At 35.4% G+C, this 18,337-nt stretch overlaps 1 protein-coding gene across 19 annotated transcripts in view; it reads right to left on the bottom strand.

Annotated features, from left to right (window-relative positions):
• The window catches only part of Atg2 (Autophagy-related 2), a 274,490-nt gene extending 256,422 nt beyond the window's left edge, over positions 1-18,068 (bottom strand). For 9 of the 19 annotated variants that reach the window (XR_016268485.1, XM_089461789.1, XM_089461793.1 and 6 more), the window contains exons 1-5: positions 17,821-18,067; positions 13,323-13,644; positions 8,292-9,418; positions 7,865-8,139; positions 3,751-3,910 (exon numbers count right to left, since the gene is read on the bottom strand). Coding sequence is in view for 17 of the 19 variants with exons in the window: in XM_089461789.1 (XP_089317915.1) it covers positions 3,751-3,910; positions 7,865-8,139; positions 8,292-9,418; positions 13,323-13,644; positions 17,821-17,985 (2,049 nt within the window). In the remaining 2 variants the exon portion in view is untranslated. Of the gene's footprint in view, positions 1-3,750; positions 3,911-7,864; positions 8,140-8,291; positions 9,419-13,322; positions 13,645-17,820 lie in introns of those variants that run through there. The other 10 variants (XR_016268486.1, XM_089461795.1, XM_089461796.1 and 7 more) reach the window with 3 other exon arrangements.
• Positions 18,069-18,337: the final 269 nt, after the last annotated feature.

The raw sequence follows: 18,337 nt of genomic DNA, 5'->3' as shown, positions 1-18,337 counted from the left end.
TGATACAGCAAATGGTTCTGTTTTAAGTGAAAAAGTATTTTGCCATTCATAGTTGAAATATTGAACTACTCAATTTCGAAGATTTTGAGAAAATATGCCATTTGGGAAAAATTTTCAGCCGATTCGCTTAAATGGATTAAAAGTGATCTATAATTATGATAAGCACTGTATTTTTGATAAGGACGACGGGCTGAGTCGACTTAGCCCTGTTTGTCTGTCTGTCCGTCCGTATAAACGCCTAGATCTCAGAAGTTCTAAGAGCTAGAGCCTTGATATATGGCATGCATACTCGTGTATACCATACGCAGTGCAAGTTTATCTTATTTTTTGATAACTCATCCCCTAAGTTTTTTATCGAAAAATTGACTTGCTTTTTCAGCCTACTTGGAACACTTTTAAACCTGGAGACTTAAATTTACTGTGTATATATATATATTTTTTAAATTACCGATTTTGGATACCACGCCCCCAATTTGTAAAAAACATATTTCAAGTACTAGAGATTTGTGCTTTCGAATATACACACATTATAATAAGCTGGGATTTCTTGGCCCCCATTGGCACCACACTGTAGTGTGACGGCTTGACACTGAAGGCTGAGCCAAGAATTCCACAGTCGAGCGGACGGCAAGAGGAAAAGCTATCCGTTGCTGTGGCCAGCATGGAGGCGGCTCCAGAGACGCAATTGGAGGCGAATATGGAGGAGCAAAAGCTACTGCACGAGGATCCAGAGGTGGACGTTTTTCTGAGGCATGAGCTGAAGAAGTTCCAGCATATCCATACCCTCTGCCGCGGTTGCATCACATTCTGGATCAGCTGGGAGAGGCACGATACATCAGCTGCTCGGATCTGAAGAATGGGTATTGGCAGAGCCAAGGCTGCCCAAATCGATGTTTGACGCGAAAACCATCCGCAAGGCCGGGAGGCACAGAGCCCAGTGGAGAGAGCCACCAAGATGCGCGAAGTGTTCGCCGCGGCAGTGGAAGCCGGCCTTATGGGACAAGGTAAGTGTAAGGGATTCGCTGCAAAACCAACACGTTATGGAGGCCCATGCACAGTTTTGTCTCCAGTCATCTGCCGGATCAAGTTAGAGGCGAGGACGGCGCATGTGGCGGATCTCAAGCCGTAGAGCAATAGAGCTGTTTCATTTTTTTTTCTTTTTTTAAATAAAATGAATAATAGAAGAAAGGGAGTGAATAATAGAGAGAACAAGGGAAACATTAAGCATAGAGGGATCTTTTTTTCAACATTTGACCAACTCGGTCGAGCCCATGAAGCGAAATGATTGTGCTTTTGTATATATTCGTAGCCCGAACCTAAAACTGAGGAGCCGAGCGAGTACCAAATTGTCTGGGGTGCTAACGCTCGTAAAAAAAGTGTGCAAAACGCTTTACGCTACTTGTCCGGTCTATGTGTTCTGTACTTAATGTCAATGGTTAGTGGTGGAATTTGAAATTAATCGACAATCGCAAAAAAAACAAAAACATGTTCCGAATGACGTATTTTTTAAAATATTTTCCTCGGCCTAAAGTCTAAGAATATATTAATGAAAAATATAAGTCTGGAGATCTTTACACTACATTGTCCGGTCTATGTGTTCTATGGTTAGTGATAGCATGTAGTACAAAAATTCATGTGTTAACTAAATATGTTTTAATTAATAGGTTGCCCGAAAATTAATAGTGAAAAATGTTGATTCGTTTTCTTGCATATGTATATATTTTGCGAGTAAACAAAAATAGTATATTTTCCATACTAGAGTTATTCTATTCAAAGATTATTGAAAGTATTGAACACGAATTTAAGAATATTCACCTAATTCAGTGGGGAAATTCTTACATAGTTTAGGGTGAGAGGTGTGCTTATAAGTATTTGGGAGGAAATAAAAAATGTAGGGACTTGGCCACTTTTGCAATGGCATTGCTTTCCTTGCCATGATCGAACGCGCAAGTGGTAAGAAGTTTTAGTCATGTCAATACAGTAAAAACATAATTTCAGCTTTTTTTAAAGTATCTTCCCGCTAAAAACAGCTTTTTTTGCTCAACAAAAGTTGGCAACACGGGTTAATATACAGCGAAGTGTATTGCTTCTTACTCGCATATACGAAAAAAAAACAAGGAAGAAGCCAAAATGTATCTAAAATCTCGCAATTTTGTGGTCGTAAGCGTATCTGGAAAACCACAGTTGCTACCGATAAATTAACTGTAGATGGTTGCACAACAACAAAGTGTTCGAATGGCGAGCGCACGCAGTGTACAGTAGTGTACCTTAAACTTAGCTTTAAGTGCATGCGCAATACAGAGAATACAACAACAAGCAGTGCATGCAAGCAGCACCCACATACAAACCTAACAAAAACGAACAAGTAAGAATAATTATTCGCATATGCACACATACACGCACACAAGCAGACATACGTACGCACCCATAAACACGCATTGGCTGCAGTGTTAATTGTAATTGTAATTGCAGTGTAATTGCTTACTAACTTTTCTTTTGGATGGACTATCTTCATGAAACTATCAGATTATGAATATAACATAGATATGCAGGTATTTGTCAAAGCACAAGTCCCTAGTATTTGAAATACGGGTTTTACAAATGTGATGGTGAGGGAGTGAATGAGAGGTGGGGGGAAAATTTTTATACATGAAAAATTTTGAGGCCCTAGCTTTAAAGATGTAGGAGATATAAATTTATTACTGGTTTTCGATAATGTTTTTAATCGATAACAAAATAACGGGGCAAGTTATCGATAATTACAACAAAACTCGATATGCGCGTGCTATACACGGACCTAGGAAAAAAAATTTCAAGTCTACCTCTTATATCTTCTGAGATCGACGCGTCCAAGCATACGGACAGACGGAGAGACGGACGGACGGACAGACGGACAGGGCTAAATCGACTCAGCTCGTCCCCCTGATCAGGAATATATATACTTTATGGGGTCTGCCATTCATCTTTCTGCCTGTTCCATACATTTCACAAAACCATTATTCCCTGATTTCCCATTGAAAATGGGTTCAGGGTATAAAAAGGAGGAAAAACAACAAACACCGTACATGCCAGGCAGAAGAAACACACACACAACGAAGCGAGAGCAAGCAAGCGTAGGCAAAGGCATAGCGATCGATAGCGCACGTACCGGCACGAAGGTTTCAAAGGTAACGATACACAAAACAGCCAACAACAAATCAAGCAGAGATACATAAAACAGCCAACAACAAAACAAAGCGACACCTAAAACCGCCACCAACAGTGCAACGCAGTAGAAAGCTTGCCATAACAAATGTTGGACTCCAGTAGGGCTGTACGCCTGCCTGAAATCCAGCAATAAGGCGGGGAAAGGCTAGAACAGGCTGAATAGAGGACACACAGGACCCGTTATATGCTGCCGCCAACGCAACCGGGCAGCGCGGCAGCATAGGGAATTAAAGGGCATGTGGGCATCGGGCCGGTCACACGTATTGCAGTGTCAAAGTTCAAACACGATGGTCTCGTGTTTCCCCGAAGGAAGAGGGAAGTGTGAAGAGGTATGCACGTATTAATGTATATGAACGTACGTATTTGCTGTGCGTTTATATTCATATACGTGCGGCTCTCGCTACTGGAAAGGAATCAAGATCCGACTATAATCGGCCTCTTTCGTCACCCCAGATAACGCCATTTTACCGTTTTCTGGAACCCGAACAGACCCCGAATAGGGACAAGCTTTATATATCTAATTTATATTTTTTGTATACTTACACAATAATATCCATCGATTTGATCAACAAATATGCAGAAATATGATTTCCACTCAATTAATATATTCAATAAATTAAATAAGAGATAGTCCTTCCTTATATTTTTATTTAACCTTTCAACTCTTTCGCTGTTTTTTGATAAGCCGCCGTTTACCGGGAACCTAATAAAAAATAAAAGGTAAACAAAAATGTATTTATTAAAAATCACATAATATAATTATACTTATTCACGAAAGTGAATTAGTGAAAACTCAAATTGACCACGCAAGATCAAAAGGATAATATCTACGCCTATTATATAGCTATAAGGTTCCAAAGCTGAAATTTTGTAGTTCAATTAATCGGGGTATCCACAGTCGAACTTGTTACACGAATATGTTTTCCTACTAACGCGAAACATCACTTTGGATTGTGAACATGAAAGCGAAAGATAACAAAATTGTAACCTTAATGGTAATACATGTTTTTTTTATAATTTTTATAGCAAAAAATCAAAAATAAATAATAATTTTTTTAGTAATTGAACAAAAAATATTTTTAATCATTATAAATAATTTATATGATAACAAGTAAGAACTTTGCAGTCGGGCGTTACCGACTGCGGAATACTCATTCACATCCCATTAGCAATTTAGTAGTTATGTTTCGCTCTAATACTGTAGAAAATGCAGTTTTCCCGATTTGCCACGCCCCTACTAGGAGTAGACACCCCATTTTTGGTCAGTTTTTAGAACGAGATAACGGTACCCTAACTGCAGTTTGAATGCTTACCCTCAAAAAATATGAAAATTACAGGGTATTTTTCGATATGACACGCCCCTAAAAAGCGTAAAAATTATTTTTGGGTCATCGATAGAGAAGTTTACTGGTATCTTAATTATCTAAATTTGAAGCTTCTAGCTATTATACTTTGGGAGATATAAACTTTTACGGTTTGCCACGCCCCCTCTGGGCGGACATATATCCGACAAATCTTTTTGGTCTTGGGTGATCAGCCCGAGTATATATACAAAATTTGAAGTATGTAGCATAAATACTGTCCAAAATATAGCAGAATTAAAAAAATTACTATATATTCAGGTCCGATTTGCCACGCCCCTAATGGGCGTAGACTTACAATTTATAGAATCATAACATTAGCTGACGTGCGAAATTTCAGCGCTCTAGCTGTAAACCTCTTGGAGATACAGTTTTATCCGATTTGCCATGCCCCCAATGGGCGTAGATATATCCACCATAGCTCGTGATCGTGGGTGGTCGATGCGGATTTATATTCCTTCTAGCTCTTCAATTAATATGATTTCTGGCATATTCGATTTGCCACGCTCCTAGTGGGCGGATCGGGACAATTTTAACACTTTATAAATCGGAGATATACACGATTATGTGTTCTAAATTTCAAGTCTCTAGCTTCAATAGCGCCGAAATAGATTGCGTTCATAAGGACAGACGGACGGACAGCAAGACGGACATTACACAAAACCAATATACTAATTCACTTTCGTGAATGAGTATAATAATTCACTTTCATGAATGAGTATAATAATTCACTTTGGTGAATGAGTATAAAAATCAAAAATAATTATCACAGATCAATTTTTATAAAGAAATCAAATCATTTTATTTCCAATTTTTATAATAAAAATTAAATATAAGAGTAATAACATAACTTTTATTATAACAAGTAAGAAGGCTCCAGTCGAGACTACTCGACTAGGAGATACCCTGAACCCTCTAAGCTGATACTCTAATCATTCCGCACTTCTTTTATGCACACATACATACACATGCATCCACACGCACGCATAAGCCTGCGCTCTGCTAACTGCGCAGTAAGCAGCGGCTGGGCTTGGGCTGCGCTGCAGTGTGGGCAATATGAGAATTTATTTGTCGAATAATTTCTTTTGTAGACACACGATCTTAGTGAAACTTTCAGAGTGTAATCATATGGTGAATATGTGTGTACATTCCAAAGCACAAGTCTCTACTACTTGAAATTCGTTTTTTACAAATTGGGGAAGAAGGGGGGCGTGGTATCCAAAATCTGTAAATTAAATTACTGTAAAATTAGGCTAAAAAACAAAATCAATTTTTCGATTATTCTCGATAAAAAAGTTATCGGACGATTTATCGAAAAACTCGTACTGTGTATGGTACACACGAGTATGCATGCCAAATTTCATCTCTCTAGCTCGACGCACTCATACGGACGGACGGACGGACAGACGGACATAGCTATATCGACTCAGTTCGTCACGCTGATCAAAAATATATTTACTTTGTGGGGTCTGCCACGCCGCCTTCTGCCCGTTACATACTTTTTCACAAAACCATTATACCCTGATTTCCCATTTTCAATGGGTTCAGGGTATAAAAATTGAAAATAAAAATTGAATTGAAATATCTGTTGAACTAAAGGAGCTAGATCATATATTTTTGTATATATATGATCTACGCATTAATACCTTTCATTTGATGTATAATACGCATGTTAATCTGTACATTCGAAAATTCGATAAATCATCCAGTTATTCAATATTATATTCAATATAATATGTAGATCATATGCTGGAAGTTTCATTAAATTCCGTTCAGTCAAAAATTAATAAAAAATAATCAAATATTTGGCCAATTAACAAACGCACGTGCAGCAGCTTCAACAGTATCGTATACGTGTGCACCCATACATTCAAACTTCTTCTCGAACATTCACATCAGCTGTTAGTTTAGTTTAGTTTTAGTAGATGGCGCTGCAGTAGTGAATCTTTTTATTTTTTTGACAGCTCAGCTTCCAAAAGTGAGGTGGCGTAGTGAGTAGCGGCATGACGCTCGATCGAGAAGTCCCGGTTCAAATCCCGATAAGTGCAGCTGATGTTAATTTTTCTTAATTGTTTCAAAATATTTTTATATTTTGATAAATGAGTTTTCAATTTAATTTATATTTTTCAATACACCGGAATTTTTATTTTAACCATACAAAATGTGCGTTTTTAATAGTTTGGTTATTCTAGCAGTTTGGTTATTCTTAGAATCACATCAGCAGTTAGTTTGTTTTAGTTTTGCTAGATGGCGCTGCAGCAAAATCTATTTCAGTTTTGCCAAAATGTCTTCCGAAAGTGAGGTAGCGTAGTGAGTAGGAGCGTAGCGCTCGATCGAGAAGTCGCGCGTTAGAATCCCGAGTGGTGCAACTTAAGTCAATCTTTTAGTTGTTTGAAAATATTTTTATATTTTATGAAGTGAGTTTTGTATTTCATTTATATTTTTAAATACATCCAAATTTAAATTTTAGCCATACTAAATCGACATTTTTATTAGTTGGGTTCAGGGTAGTATCTAGTCGTGCACTCTCGACTAGAGTTTTCTTACTTGTTTCCTCTCTCCTTTGGGCTTCTTATGAGCCTCAATTTTTGAAAATTCATAACTCTTATTTGCGGTCCCTGCTGTTATACACATTCGAATATTTGACGAATACAACATTTCGTGTAAAAATTTCGACTATGAATTTCCCGCCATTAATGTTACAATTCTATAAAAATCAATGAAAAATGTAAGTACACGCCAACTGGAGGGGTGGAAAGCTAGTGTGTATATATTCAATTTGACAGATTAAAATAAATAAGAAGTAAGATAGTCGAGACTGCCCGACTACGAGATCCCCTTAACCCTTCGAGCGACTGACATATTAATAATTATTCGCACATGCATACACACACGCACACACACAGGCATACGCTCGCACGCATAAACACGCATTGGCTGCAGTTCCGGCTTACTATGGGAATAATTTATTAATAACTTTTCTTGTCGATGGACGATCTTTAGGAAGCTTTTATATTATGATTATACATATACATGCATTTGCCAAAGAACAAATCTCTAGTATTTGAAATACGCTTTTTACAAATATGTGGGTGAATATAAGGATGGGGGGTAAATTTTAACAAGAAGCGAAATTGTATAAAATGCGACAAGACTCTAGCTGTATAGATGTAGGAGATATAATTTTGAAACTGAAATCGGCGCATTCATAAATAAATAATGATCTATTGTAATATTGTAATATGTTAATCATTGCAACGCTTAAGCCATCTTATCTAAATCAAGAAAATACTTACCTTAAATAACATTTTATGGATTTACATCTAATATTCATATCCATTGTAATAACAGTTTTTGAAATGTTTTCATCCTCATTCTCCTCCTGTATAAATGGAGATGCTGCTAATAACGAACTTAATCTATCGTAAATTGAAATATCAAGCTCAGCAGAACAGTCGTCTAAGGTTAATTCAATTTTGTTGCTGGTAATATTATGGTTTTGTTTGAAAAGACACGAGGATATATGTGACAGAATAATTTCGGGTCGAGTGTGATATCCGTCTTGGCAGTTCTGCAGAAAAATGATTTATTTATTTTAATTACTTTTGCTTAATTTTTTTTTTTTTTTAATATTTTTATTATAAGCTTTAAAACGTATTATATTTAATTATATACGGAGGAGGAGGATTAATAAAAGATAAGAAAAATAATAATTGAACTTACTTTTTTTCGGTCGAACATAATTAAATGATTAATTTTGTTATCGAGAATTTCACAGATGTCACACATTGTTGCTGATAATGTTGTTCTTAAAATTAATTCATTACATAATCTTTTCTGATTTCCGCTTACTAATAATGATGAGACCATTAGTAATAGATAATTTTTGTTTGGTATTGGAATATAACATTTTTCGTCAGCTCTTTCAATAAATGCCGTTTGAAAAAAATGAGTAGCAGTTTCGAAATAGTTTGTTAAACTTTGAGTGGTATATATACAGCTAGACCCAATATTACTATACGCGTTTTCAAATAGAATATCGCTATGCAAAATGACACCTACAATTTTATATATTTGCAATTTAAACTTTAAAATTTCACCAGATTTTTCATCAGATCCCTCATTTATTTGAGCATTGCTATATGATGTTGTTATGCTGTTTGTAGACGTTGAAGAGGTTAAAGATTCGCATTTTTTTGACTTTTTGTTATCACTAAAATAGTCTAATTTTTTATAGCCTTCGTCTTCAGCACACCATTCTTTATCTTGTTCAACAATTCCAGACATTTTTTTAGAGAAATGAGTTTTATGTATTTCAGGCTTTAACTCGGAATAGCTCTGGATCAACTTATCATTTGGGCGTACTTTATCAAACCCTTTGAATATCCGAATCAACATATGTGTTTGTCGTGGGGTCAACATGAAATAAATATCGTCTATTGTAACTTCCAAGTTAATTTTTGGACCAATAATGTTTTCGGTTTGCTTAACACTTATTTTAAAATTTTGACATCCCTTAAATTCAACAATCTTACAAAGCCGTCCAAGAGATAGCAACTCCGCTATATTAGTTTCAGTACTTGATATTTCTGAAGTATGAATCGTTAAATCAGAAGTTACCAGATTATGTTTAGCTATCATTGGTAACGCTTTCATATTGAGAGACTTATCTGTGATGCCGTTTTCAATTAAGTCTCCATCTGAAGAAAAATATTTTTCATATCCAGTTTGGTTTTTATATTCAATATGATTTGCTTTGATTGATATAATCAGCTTCTTAGATGATTTTGGCAGCACATATTCGATATTAATCGTTGTGTTAGTTAAATTTGCATGTATTCTATTAAGAACTGAAAAATAGAAAAATTATTAAGAGATAATGTATAAATACAGTTGTATTGATCATGTAGTTATGTAATTTAGTTATATTTTATATAATGTCCATTTCTTTAAATTCTAAGTTCCGACGTTTCACAATATCCCAAAAAATTTATTATCCGAATATATGAATATTTCAATATATATAAAAACGTGCTTGCCACACGATAAGTTAGATGAAATCATCACATGTAATTACTGTTTATTTTTGCATATATACATATACAATTGTATATACATCTAAATATCTAAATATATCCAAAGAGAATTTCTAAGACGTTTATAAAGCACCTTAAAAAGAATGTCCAAATCCATAGATACCGTGATAAACTAGACATATTGCTTAGTAACTTGTCATTATTAGTTCTATATTTTGTAAGTAATACTCCACGGAACACAATTTAAATTGTTAGATTTTTTGCTAAATCAACAATAATTCTGGACAATAAAATACACACAAACATTTATCCATATATAATGTTAGTTACAGATTACAAATACTTACTTTTTCTTACTTTTTCATTCAGATTTTTTTTTTTTTTTTTTTTCATTTTAAATGAAAACAATAATAATTTAAGCATTTGCAACAGCAGAACATTTTTCGTCCCAATTTTTACTTAAAAGCTTCAACAGATCAGCTGACTTTAAGACGTTCCCACAAAGAAAGAATTGACCTCCGGTACAAACAAAAATTTTTTTCTATATAATTGGAGTGTTAACAACTATGGAATACAAAACTTCTTAATATTTCACCATAAATTTTTGGACTTTATGGCACCTATCACGGAAAATCGCCCATAGTGCACTGTGGTAACTATAAATTGCTTCTAGGGCTAGTATACATAGGTATTGATTAGATAGATTCGAACATGTTAATTAAAAAAAGTAAAAACAAAAAGATAATTAACGAAAATGTGAATGAGTGCGTGATAGACGAAAAACATGTAGAGTGAGTTTACATTAGAGTGCGGCCTTCAATAAAATGAGCGAGAATAAATGAAGCCTTAAAACGTAATGAAAAAGATGCCAAAGCGTAAAGGCGTCGAATAACTGGAGTTTTTGCATGCATTTTTTTCGTATTTGCTCGGCTTAAAAATCAGTGCGTTACGACCGCTCAAATATACATAACATATATTTGATTTTCTTTCTGTATTTTATTCATTTTCTTTCTGTTTCCCTATGCTCTTTAACTCTATGCGCGCAAAAGCACTTGCGCACACACAACCCGTTTTCGGCTCAGCTTCTATGTCACTCAACATATATACATACATATGTATGTACGGGGCTACACGGGGCTAATAAGAAAGTTCCACAAGTTAATAAGTAAGTTCTTGTTATATGCATTATTTACTGTTTTCGCAGTGAGATGATATAAATTTGTGCTGAATTTGGAGAACTCAACTTGCAGAAAAGTGAATTTACCAAAGTAGGACCACGCAAAACTATTTAGCAGCGGGAATTGGCTTTCAAACACTTTAAAAATGACCATACCCGTAGAAAAATTGGTGAGATGGTTGGATTTACTGTTCAAAGCATCATATGCCGATTTGTCCGTGAAAATAGAATGATGAGGCCATATTTAATTCGTTTGGTTCGGATGGGCCCTCTTATTGTTGGGAACTTCGAATTTATAGAGACTACGATTGATAAAGGCAAATATCTTGATCTTTTGATTTGATATTTAAAATTTTATTTTATTTAAAGGAGGACGTCAGAATAACCAAGATAATGACCCGAAACGCACTGCGGACTTGGTATAAAAATATTTGGAAAAACTTCAACGTACCCGTAGCCCTGTCCGTCTGTCCGTCCGTTCGTTCGTATGAGCAAGCCGATCTCAGAAGATATTAGATCTAGAGAGCTGAAATTTGGCACGTGGTAGGCCCACATACTTGGGTAAACAATTATCAGGTGGCTAGAAGAGAGTTAAAGAAAGCCATTTCTGTGACTCAGCCGAATAAGACCCTTGGGGCAGAGCATATAATATAGTAGTTAAAATAATATATGCAGGTAAACAGATGCAGCCTACGGATCGCTTGGAGCTTAAATCGATTGTAGAAATGATCTTTCCAGAGATTTTGAGCTCCATTCATACCTCTGAGTCCGTGTTTGCTGATCAGAGCTCAACGAGCACTCAAATTGTTTTAGTTACAGACGAAGAAATCTTAATAGCTTTCAGAGGTCTTAGCTCCAGGGCCGGACGGGATCCCAAATCGTACGCTAAAGCTAGAATTATATAACGAATGTTTAATTCAGGAGACGTACCCTGCAACCTGGAAACCCCAGAACTTGGTATTGCTACCCAAGGCTGGTAAACCACCAGGGGAGCCATCTTCGTATAGACCAATCTGCCTCTTAGACGCCATGGGAAAGGTGTTTGAGAAATTTATTTGCTCTAGAATGGACTCTGCTATTGCTAGCACCGGAGGCCTGTCACATAACCAATTTAGTTAAGTAAAGAGCTACTTCAGAGGAAGAACACTGGTATACAACACGAGTGATGGTCCCCAGACTCATCTTGGAACTACGCACACCATTGGCTTTGCTGATGATGTAGCTGTCGTTTCCATAGGCAAGGAGCTTAAGGATACTGAGGATATGTGCAGCGCAAGTATAAATCTCATACGAAGCTGGTTGACAGTCTTAGTCAGCAGTCGCAATAGAGTGGAAGCTGCCAATATAATGATCGTCAGCAACACCATCGCGTCAAAGAGGGCTATAAAATATCATAGCGTCATGTTAGACGCAAGATTAACTTTCCGCGAGCACTTAGAATATGTGCATAAAAAGGCAACTGATTCTTGTAGAGCTCTCTCAAGAATTATGCTTAACACGCGGGGACTAAAACAGCAACGACGTCTCCTTCTAATGAGCGTCATTAGGTCCGACATCCTCTATGCTGCGCTAATATGGTCAAGAGCGATGGCAAAGCCGAGGTACAGCCAGGGCATACCAAATAAAAAATATATTTAAAATAATATATTTTTGTTTCTATTATTTAATTTAAAAAAAAAAAAAAGTACGTTGAAGCTTTTCCCAATACTTGTTTTGTATAATTTAGTAAATACCCTATTCTATTTAGGTAATTTTTTGTTTTATTAAAATAAACAAGTAAGAAAGCTCTAGTCGAGACTACGAGAACCCCATGAACCCTTCGATCAAGAGCTATTTCAATTACTTTTCACGTCTTTCTGCTTACACAAGAAACTCACACAAACGCGCATGGGCTGCAGTGTGGATAGACATCTTCATTGAAATTTCAGATCATGATTATAACGATGCGTGCATAAGCCAAAGCACAAGCCTCTAGTATTTTAAATATGCTTTTTACAAATTTAGTGGTGAGGGGTGAATATTAGAGTGTGGGGGGAGGGGGAGAATTATAATAAAAATCGAAATTGCATAAAGTAAAATAAAATGAATCTATATTTTTAGACTCCAGCTTTAAAGATGTAGGAGATATAGTTTAATAACTGATGTTCGATGTTCGATAAAATTTAAACGCGATATCCGCGCTATATATACGGATATTTAAAAGAAAATTTGAAGTCTCCAGCTCTTATATCTTTTGAGATCGACGAGCTCATACATACGGACAGACAGACGGACGGACTAAATCGACTCAACTCCTTACCCTGATCAAGAATATATGTACATTGTGGGGTATGACACGCATTTTTCTGCCTGGTAGATACATTTCAACAAGATTATTATACCTTGATTTCCCATTTTCAATGGGTATAAAAACGTTTAAAAAGACTTAAAAGATTGCTCTAAAGCTATAAAATCGTACTGTGCCAATACATTAGTTTCTCACTGTATGTATGTACATTCCAAATTTAAATTCTCTACTTGTATTCTCTATATTTTACTTACCATTGTCAATCGTTTCAGCAAATTTTTCCAGTCCAATCAATGTATTGTTGTGGTTTAAAAATGGTATATCATCATCAATTTGCTTCATACATTCCTCCGCCATTTGCATAGAACTACTCACGGACGACCACATAGATTCCAACATAGTCGTTCCACTTTGACAGCGTGTAACTGGTCTTAAAGTTATTGTCAAATTTGAAACATTAAGAGAACTATCATTTGTCATAAGAGCATTCCAAGGTACCATTGCCGTTAGGCATCCAATATGCCCAGATATGACTTCAAAAGCCCAACCTTGATCTTCAAATAAATCATTAAGGGCCTAAAATTAGATTATTTAAAATAAAGATATGAAACTTATATTGATAAAGTTATTTATTTAATCAGCGTTAAAATTTATGAGCTACTGGCTTAAAAATTGCATACATTCGAGTCTTGATTATTTGTACCCCGCTAAATCGAAAAAATTCTATCCCCTTGAAAGAAATTCGTTTATGATAATTCTTGATAATTTAAATTTCTATGAATGTCGAAATACAAATCATCCTATTCCTACTTCAAATTATCGGGATTCTACTGTATATATTAATATTCCACCTAAAAACTAGTTAATAAACAAGTAAGAAAGCTGTAGTAGAGATGGTAATATCGATAGTATGGATGGAGTTTCTGTTGTTAAATAGATATAGATTGATATTAATATTTAAATCTATTTTACACAAACAATTTTATATACAGTAGAATCCGGTTATAGCGACACTCAAGGGACCGTCGATTTTACGTCGCTATACCCGGAGGACGCTTTAACCAGAAAGAGTAAAAAATATATTTTTTCTTTTTCATTTTTTTTACGGTTGCCATGTTCGTAATAACTTTTACTATAAAACAATTTAAATTTTTAATCAAAACAACCATTTTTTATAAACTTCTTTCAATAACATGGTTTAGAAACATTTTTGTGACTCGGCATTGTACTTTGTCTCTCTCCCTCTCTCTGTCTTAGCAGCATTTGTGGCGTTGCTACGCATGCAACCATGGGTACTGTTTACTGATCAATATATACATTTCTAACAGTCTTTTTATGCTGAAATTTGTTGTCATTATTTCGCGTTTTTTTTTATCACGTCGGTGATTGACTCAAAAATATGAAAAAAAAAATCGTCGGCATAAGCGGATTGTCGTTAAAAGCGGAGACGTACTAAGCGGAGGCTCTTTCATATTAAGCTCTATCTGGTATGTATAAATCATCGTAGCTTTATATTTAATGACAACAAATTAGTAATGTTTAATTAACAGATGCTATTAAAACCGAAGAGTGGATTAAAAAGAGCTAACTATTATGAACTGCTTGCTTGCGGGCTCAGAAAGGTCGGTTGGCGAAGCAAAAATTTTACCACAAAAAATAAAACAATACATTAATATGTATTTATGTAAATATGGACCGAGTGAATTTGGATTTTATGATTGTAAATAATATTTTGCTAATACGACATATTAAATTATAATTATTATCAATTTAAATACAAAATCATAGCTCGCCATTACTGTTAACACTTTTTCAAAAAACTCAGACAGAAACTGTTTTTTTCGCGTCTGGCTTAGCTCGCTCGCGCTCTGAGGGAGACAGTTATTTCTGTGTTCATTTCGCTCAAGTCAAACACTGATCGTTTGCTTGAGTTAAATTAAGCAAACTGTCAGTTGTGTTTGTATGGGTAATCACGCGCGATTGTTGCGTTCTTTTTGTATGTATGTATGCATGTATTTACATGCACACGAAGGCAAAGATCATTTCTGTTGAGTTTTTTAGTCAAACTGTTTTTTGCTGAGAGTCTTTGTGTGAGCGACAACCGTAATACTCTTTACGCGACACTCATGTGAGAGCGTCACACGAATGAGTCATTGCATTGCGTCTGACCGAAACAGATTTTAATGAAAACAAAGAGTGTCGCTCAGAGCAACATCGTGTCTGCACAATTTTTTCGGTTATGATGCGAAGCAGAGCATAAACGAAAAAACGATCAACTCTCATTTGCGAGCTCTGTAAAAAATGCTACATTACTGAATCGTTTAATTTTTCAATTAGTAATCAATTATTTCTGCAATTACAATGCACAGATGTAAGCCATAGTATATAGTGGGGAAATTGGTTGCGGGTATATTGTGTTTTAATGTATGCACATAACTAACCCATACGAGATTTTGAAATTGTATGTATAATTCGTTTTCTTCAGGCTGCGGAATTTTTGCATTACAATATTCCATAGCTCGCAAATAACTGTTAACACTTTTTCGTTGTCTGCAAAAAAGTGTCTTTCACTGACACAGTAAAAAAAACTCAGACAGAAACTGTTTTTGTCGCGTCTGGCTTAGCTCTCTCGCGCTCTGAGGGAGACAGTTGTTTCTGTTTTCGGTTCCTCAAGTCAAACACTGATCGTTTGCTTGAGTTAAAGGAAGCAAACGGTAAGTTGCGTTTGTATGGGTAATCACGCGCGATTGCTGCGTTCTTTTTGTATGTATGTATGCATGTAAATGCACACGAAGGCATTTTCTGCTGAGTTTTTTAGTCAAAGTGTTTTTTGCTGAGAGGCTTTGTGTGAGGGAAACTCATGTTAGTTTTACGCGACACTCATGTGAGAGCGTCACACGAATGAGTCATCGCATTGCGTCTGAGCGAAACAGGTGCTAAAGAAAACAGAGAGTGACGCTCAGAGTGAGACGTGTCTGTACAATTTTTTTGGTTATGATGCGAGGAAGAGAATAAACGAAAAAACGCTCAACTCTCAATTGCAAGCTCTGCAATATTCAAACAAGTAAGAAAGCTCTAATCGAGACTGCTCGACTACGAAATCCCCTGAACGCCTCGAGCAATAGCTATTTCAATAATTATTCGCATATGCACACATACACGCACACACACAGATATACGTACGCACGCATAAACACGCATTGGCTGCAGTGTTGGCTTACTATGGGAACTTAATTGTTTAAAACTTTTCTTGTGAATGGACTATCTACATGAAACTTTCAGACTATAACATAAATATGCATGTATTGCCAAAGCACAAGCCATAGTATTTGAAATACGCCTTTTACAAATGTGAAGATGAGGGGGTGAATTAGAGGTGGGGGGCAAAAACCGAAACTGTATAATATCCATAAAAGTATATATATAAAATTTGGAGAGGCTAGCTTTAAAGATGTAGGAGATATAAATTTATTACTGGTTTTCAATAATGTTTTTAATCGTTAACAAAATTAAAGCAAATCTCAATATGCGCGTGCTATACACTGACCTTGGAAAAAAATGTCAAGTCTCTAGCTCTTATATCTTCTGAAATCGACTCGTTTAAAAACATACGGACAGACGAACGGACGGACAGACGGACATGGCTAAATCAACTCAGCTTGTCGCCCTGATCAAGAATAGATATACTTTTTGGGGTCTGCCACGCCTTCTTCTGCCTGTTACATACATTTTAACATATATACCTTGATTTCCCATTGAAAATTGGTTCAGGGTATATAAATGAGTATATTCAAAAACTCATGGTTGGATATCTGAGAGTTTTATTAATTTTTGAATATAAAATAGACAGTCGGCAAAAAAGAGAGGTATTTATTTATGAAATAGGCAAAACAAAATTTGATTTCTTCATATGTACCAAAAAAGGCTTAAACTACATAAATGCAGTCCAAAATAGTTTAGGTACACTTTATCTGACCCTTTTACTGTTAAGTCAATTTCAACATTTCAAACGGTAAATTTTCTTCTTTGCATTGCTCAGAAGCACCATTTTGGGATTCAGTAATTTGGAGTGACGAATCCAAATTTAACATTTTTGGATCAGATGGGGCTCAAAAAGTATGGAGAAAACGCAATACTGCTCTACAGCTAAAAAGTTTAACTGCAACTGTGAAGCATGGAGACGGAAACGCGATGGTCTGGAGGTGTATGGCGACATCTAGAGTTGGGAAACTGGTATTTATAGATACCAATATGGATAAACATTACTCTTATCTTGTGAGAAAGTCGCTTTTAAACATGTATAACACAAAGCAGTTACCCGCACATTTGGAATTTACTAGATAAAAGGATCCGGTAATATAAAATATCCTCAAAAGATTCCCTAAAGTCAGTTTAGAGTTGCGAAGTACGCGTCGTCGACTGCTGCAGTAATTGCTGCAAAAGGCGGTCCTAATAAATATTAATACATATTTATAGATAAGTTTTTTTTAAATGTAACTAAACTTTTTTGGAATGTTTTTCTTTTTTTTACATATTTAGTCTAATTCAACTGTTTTTTATTGAAATAAGTATATATAATTGAATATATTGTAATATGTAATTAAAAAGATCGCATTAGCACATTTGTTTATTTAGTTTCATTTAACCACTTTTTAATAGAGTTAAGTTGAAAAACCGTTGTGTACTTAAACTTTTTTTGCCTACTGTATATATATTTATTATTTATACTATAATAGTCTCAAGGCAACTTACCTTAACCTTTAGTGATATATTTTCAACAACAGCTTGTCCATTGTAAAGATCAATTTTTAATTGTTCTAAGTTTAAATTATTTTCAAAAAACTGACCCAGATACCTCTGTAACAGGTATCTACAGGTCTTTGTTTTCAATCCATCCCAAAGATTGAACCAAGACATTATAGCGTTAGGAAAAATTAATAATACGTCGTTAGCCCTTTGTTATTGTTTTCAGTTAGTGATGTGTTAAATGTAGAGCTAGAAAAGACATCGATGGTATTATCGATATATCGATAGTTTTGTGTTTGTGAAAAAGTCGATGTTCGATCACTACTGTCGATGGTTTTTTATTCTTTTGCATGTGCTCGAAGTTAGGGCTGCAAAACCATCGATAGATGTTCCCCTCGATAGATTTATCCATCGATGGAATCAACCATCGATACTATCGATAGTTCCATCGAAAATTTGAAGTTCTTAGAAATGAACAAATTTTCAATAATTTAAATCATACATCCAACATAAAATGATTCGT

The sequence above is a fragment of the Drosophila arizonae genome, chromosome 2, assembly GCF_054131065.1.
Source record: "Drosophila arizonae isolate 15081-1271.41 chromosome 2, UAZ_ARI_1.0, whole genome shotgun sequence".
Classification (NCBI taxonomy): domain Eukaryota; kingdom Metazoa; phylum Arthropoda; class Insecta; order Diptera; family Drosophilidae; genus Drosophila; species Drosophila arizonae.
The sequence above is the reverse complement of the archived record's forward strand: the minus strand, read 5'-3'. Positions and strand labels throughout refer to the sequence as shown.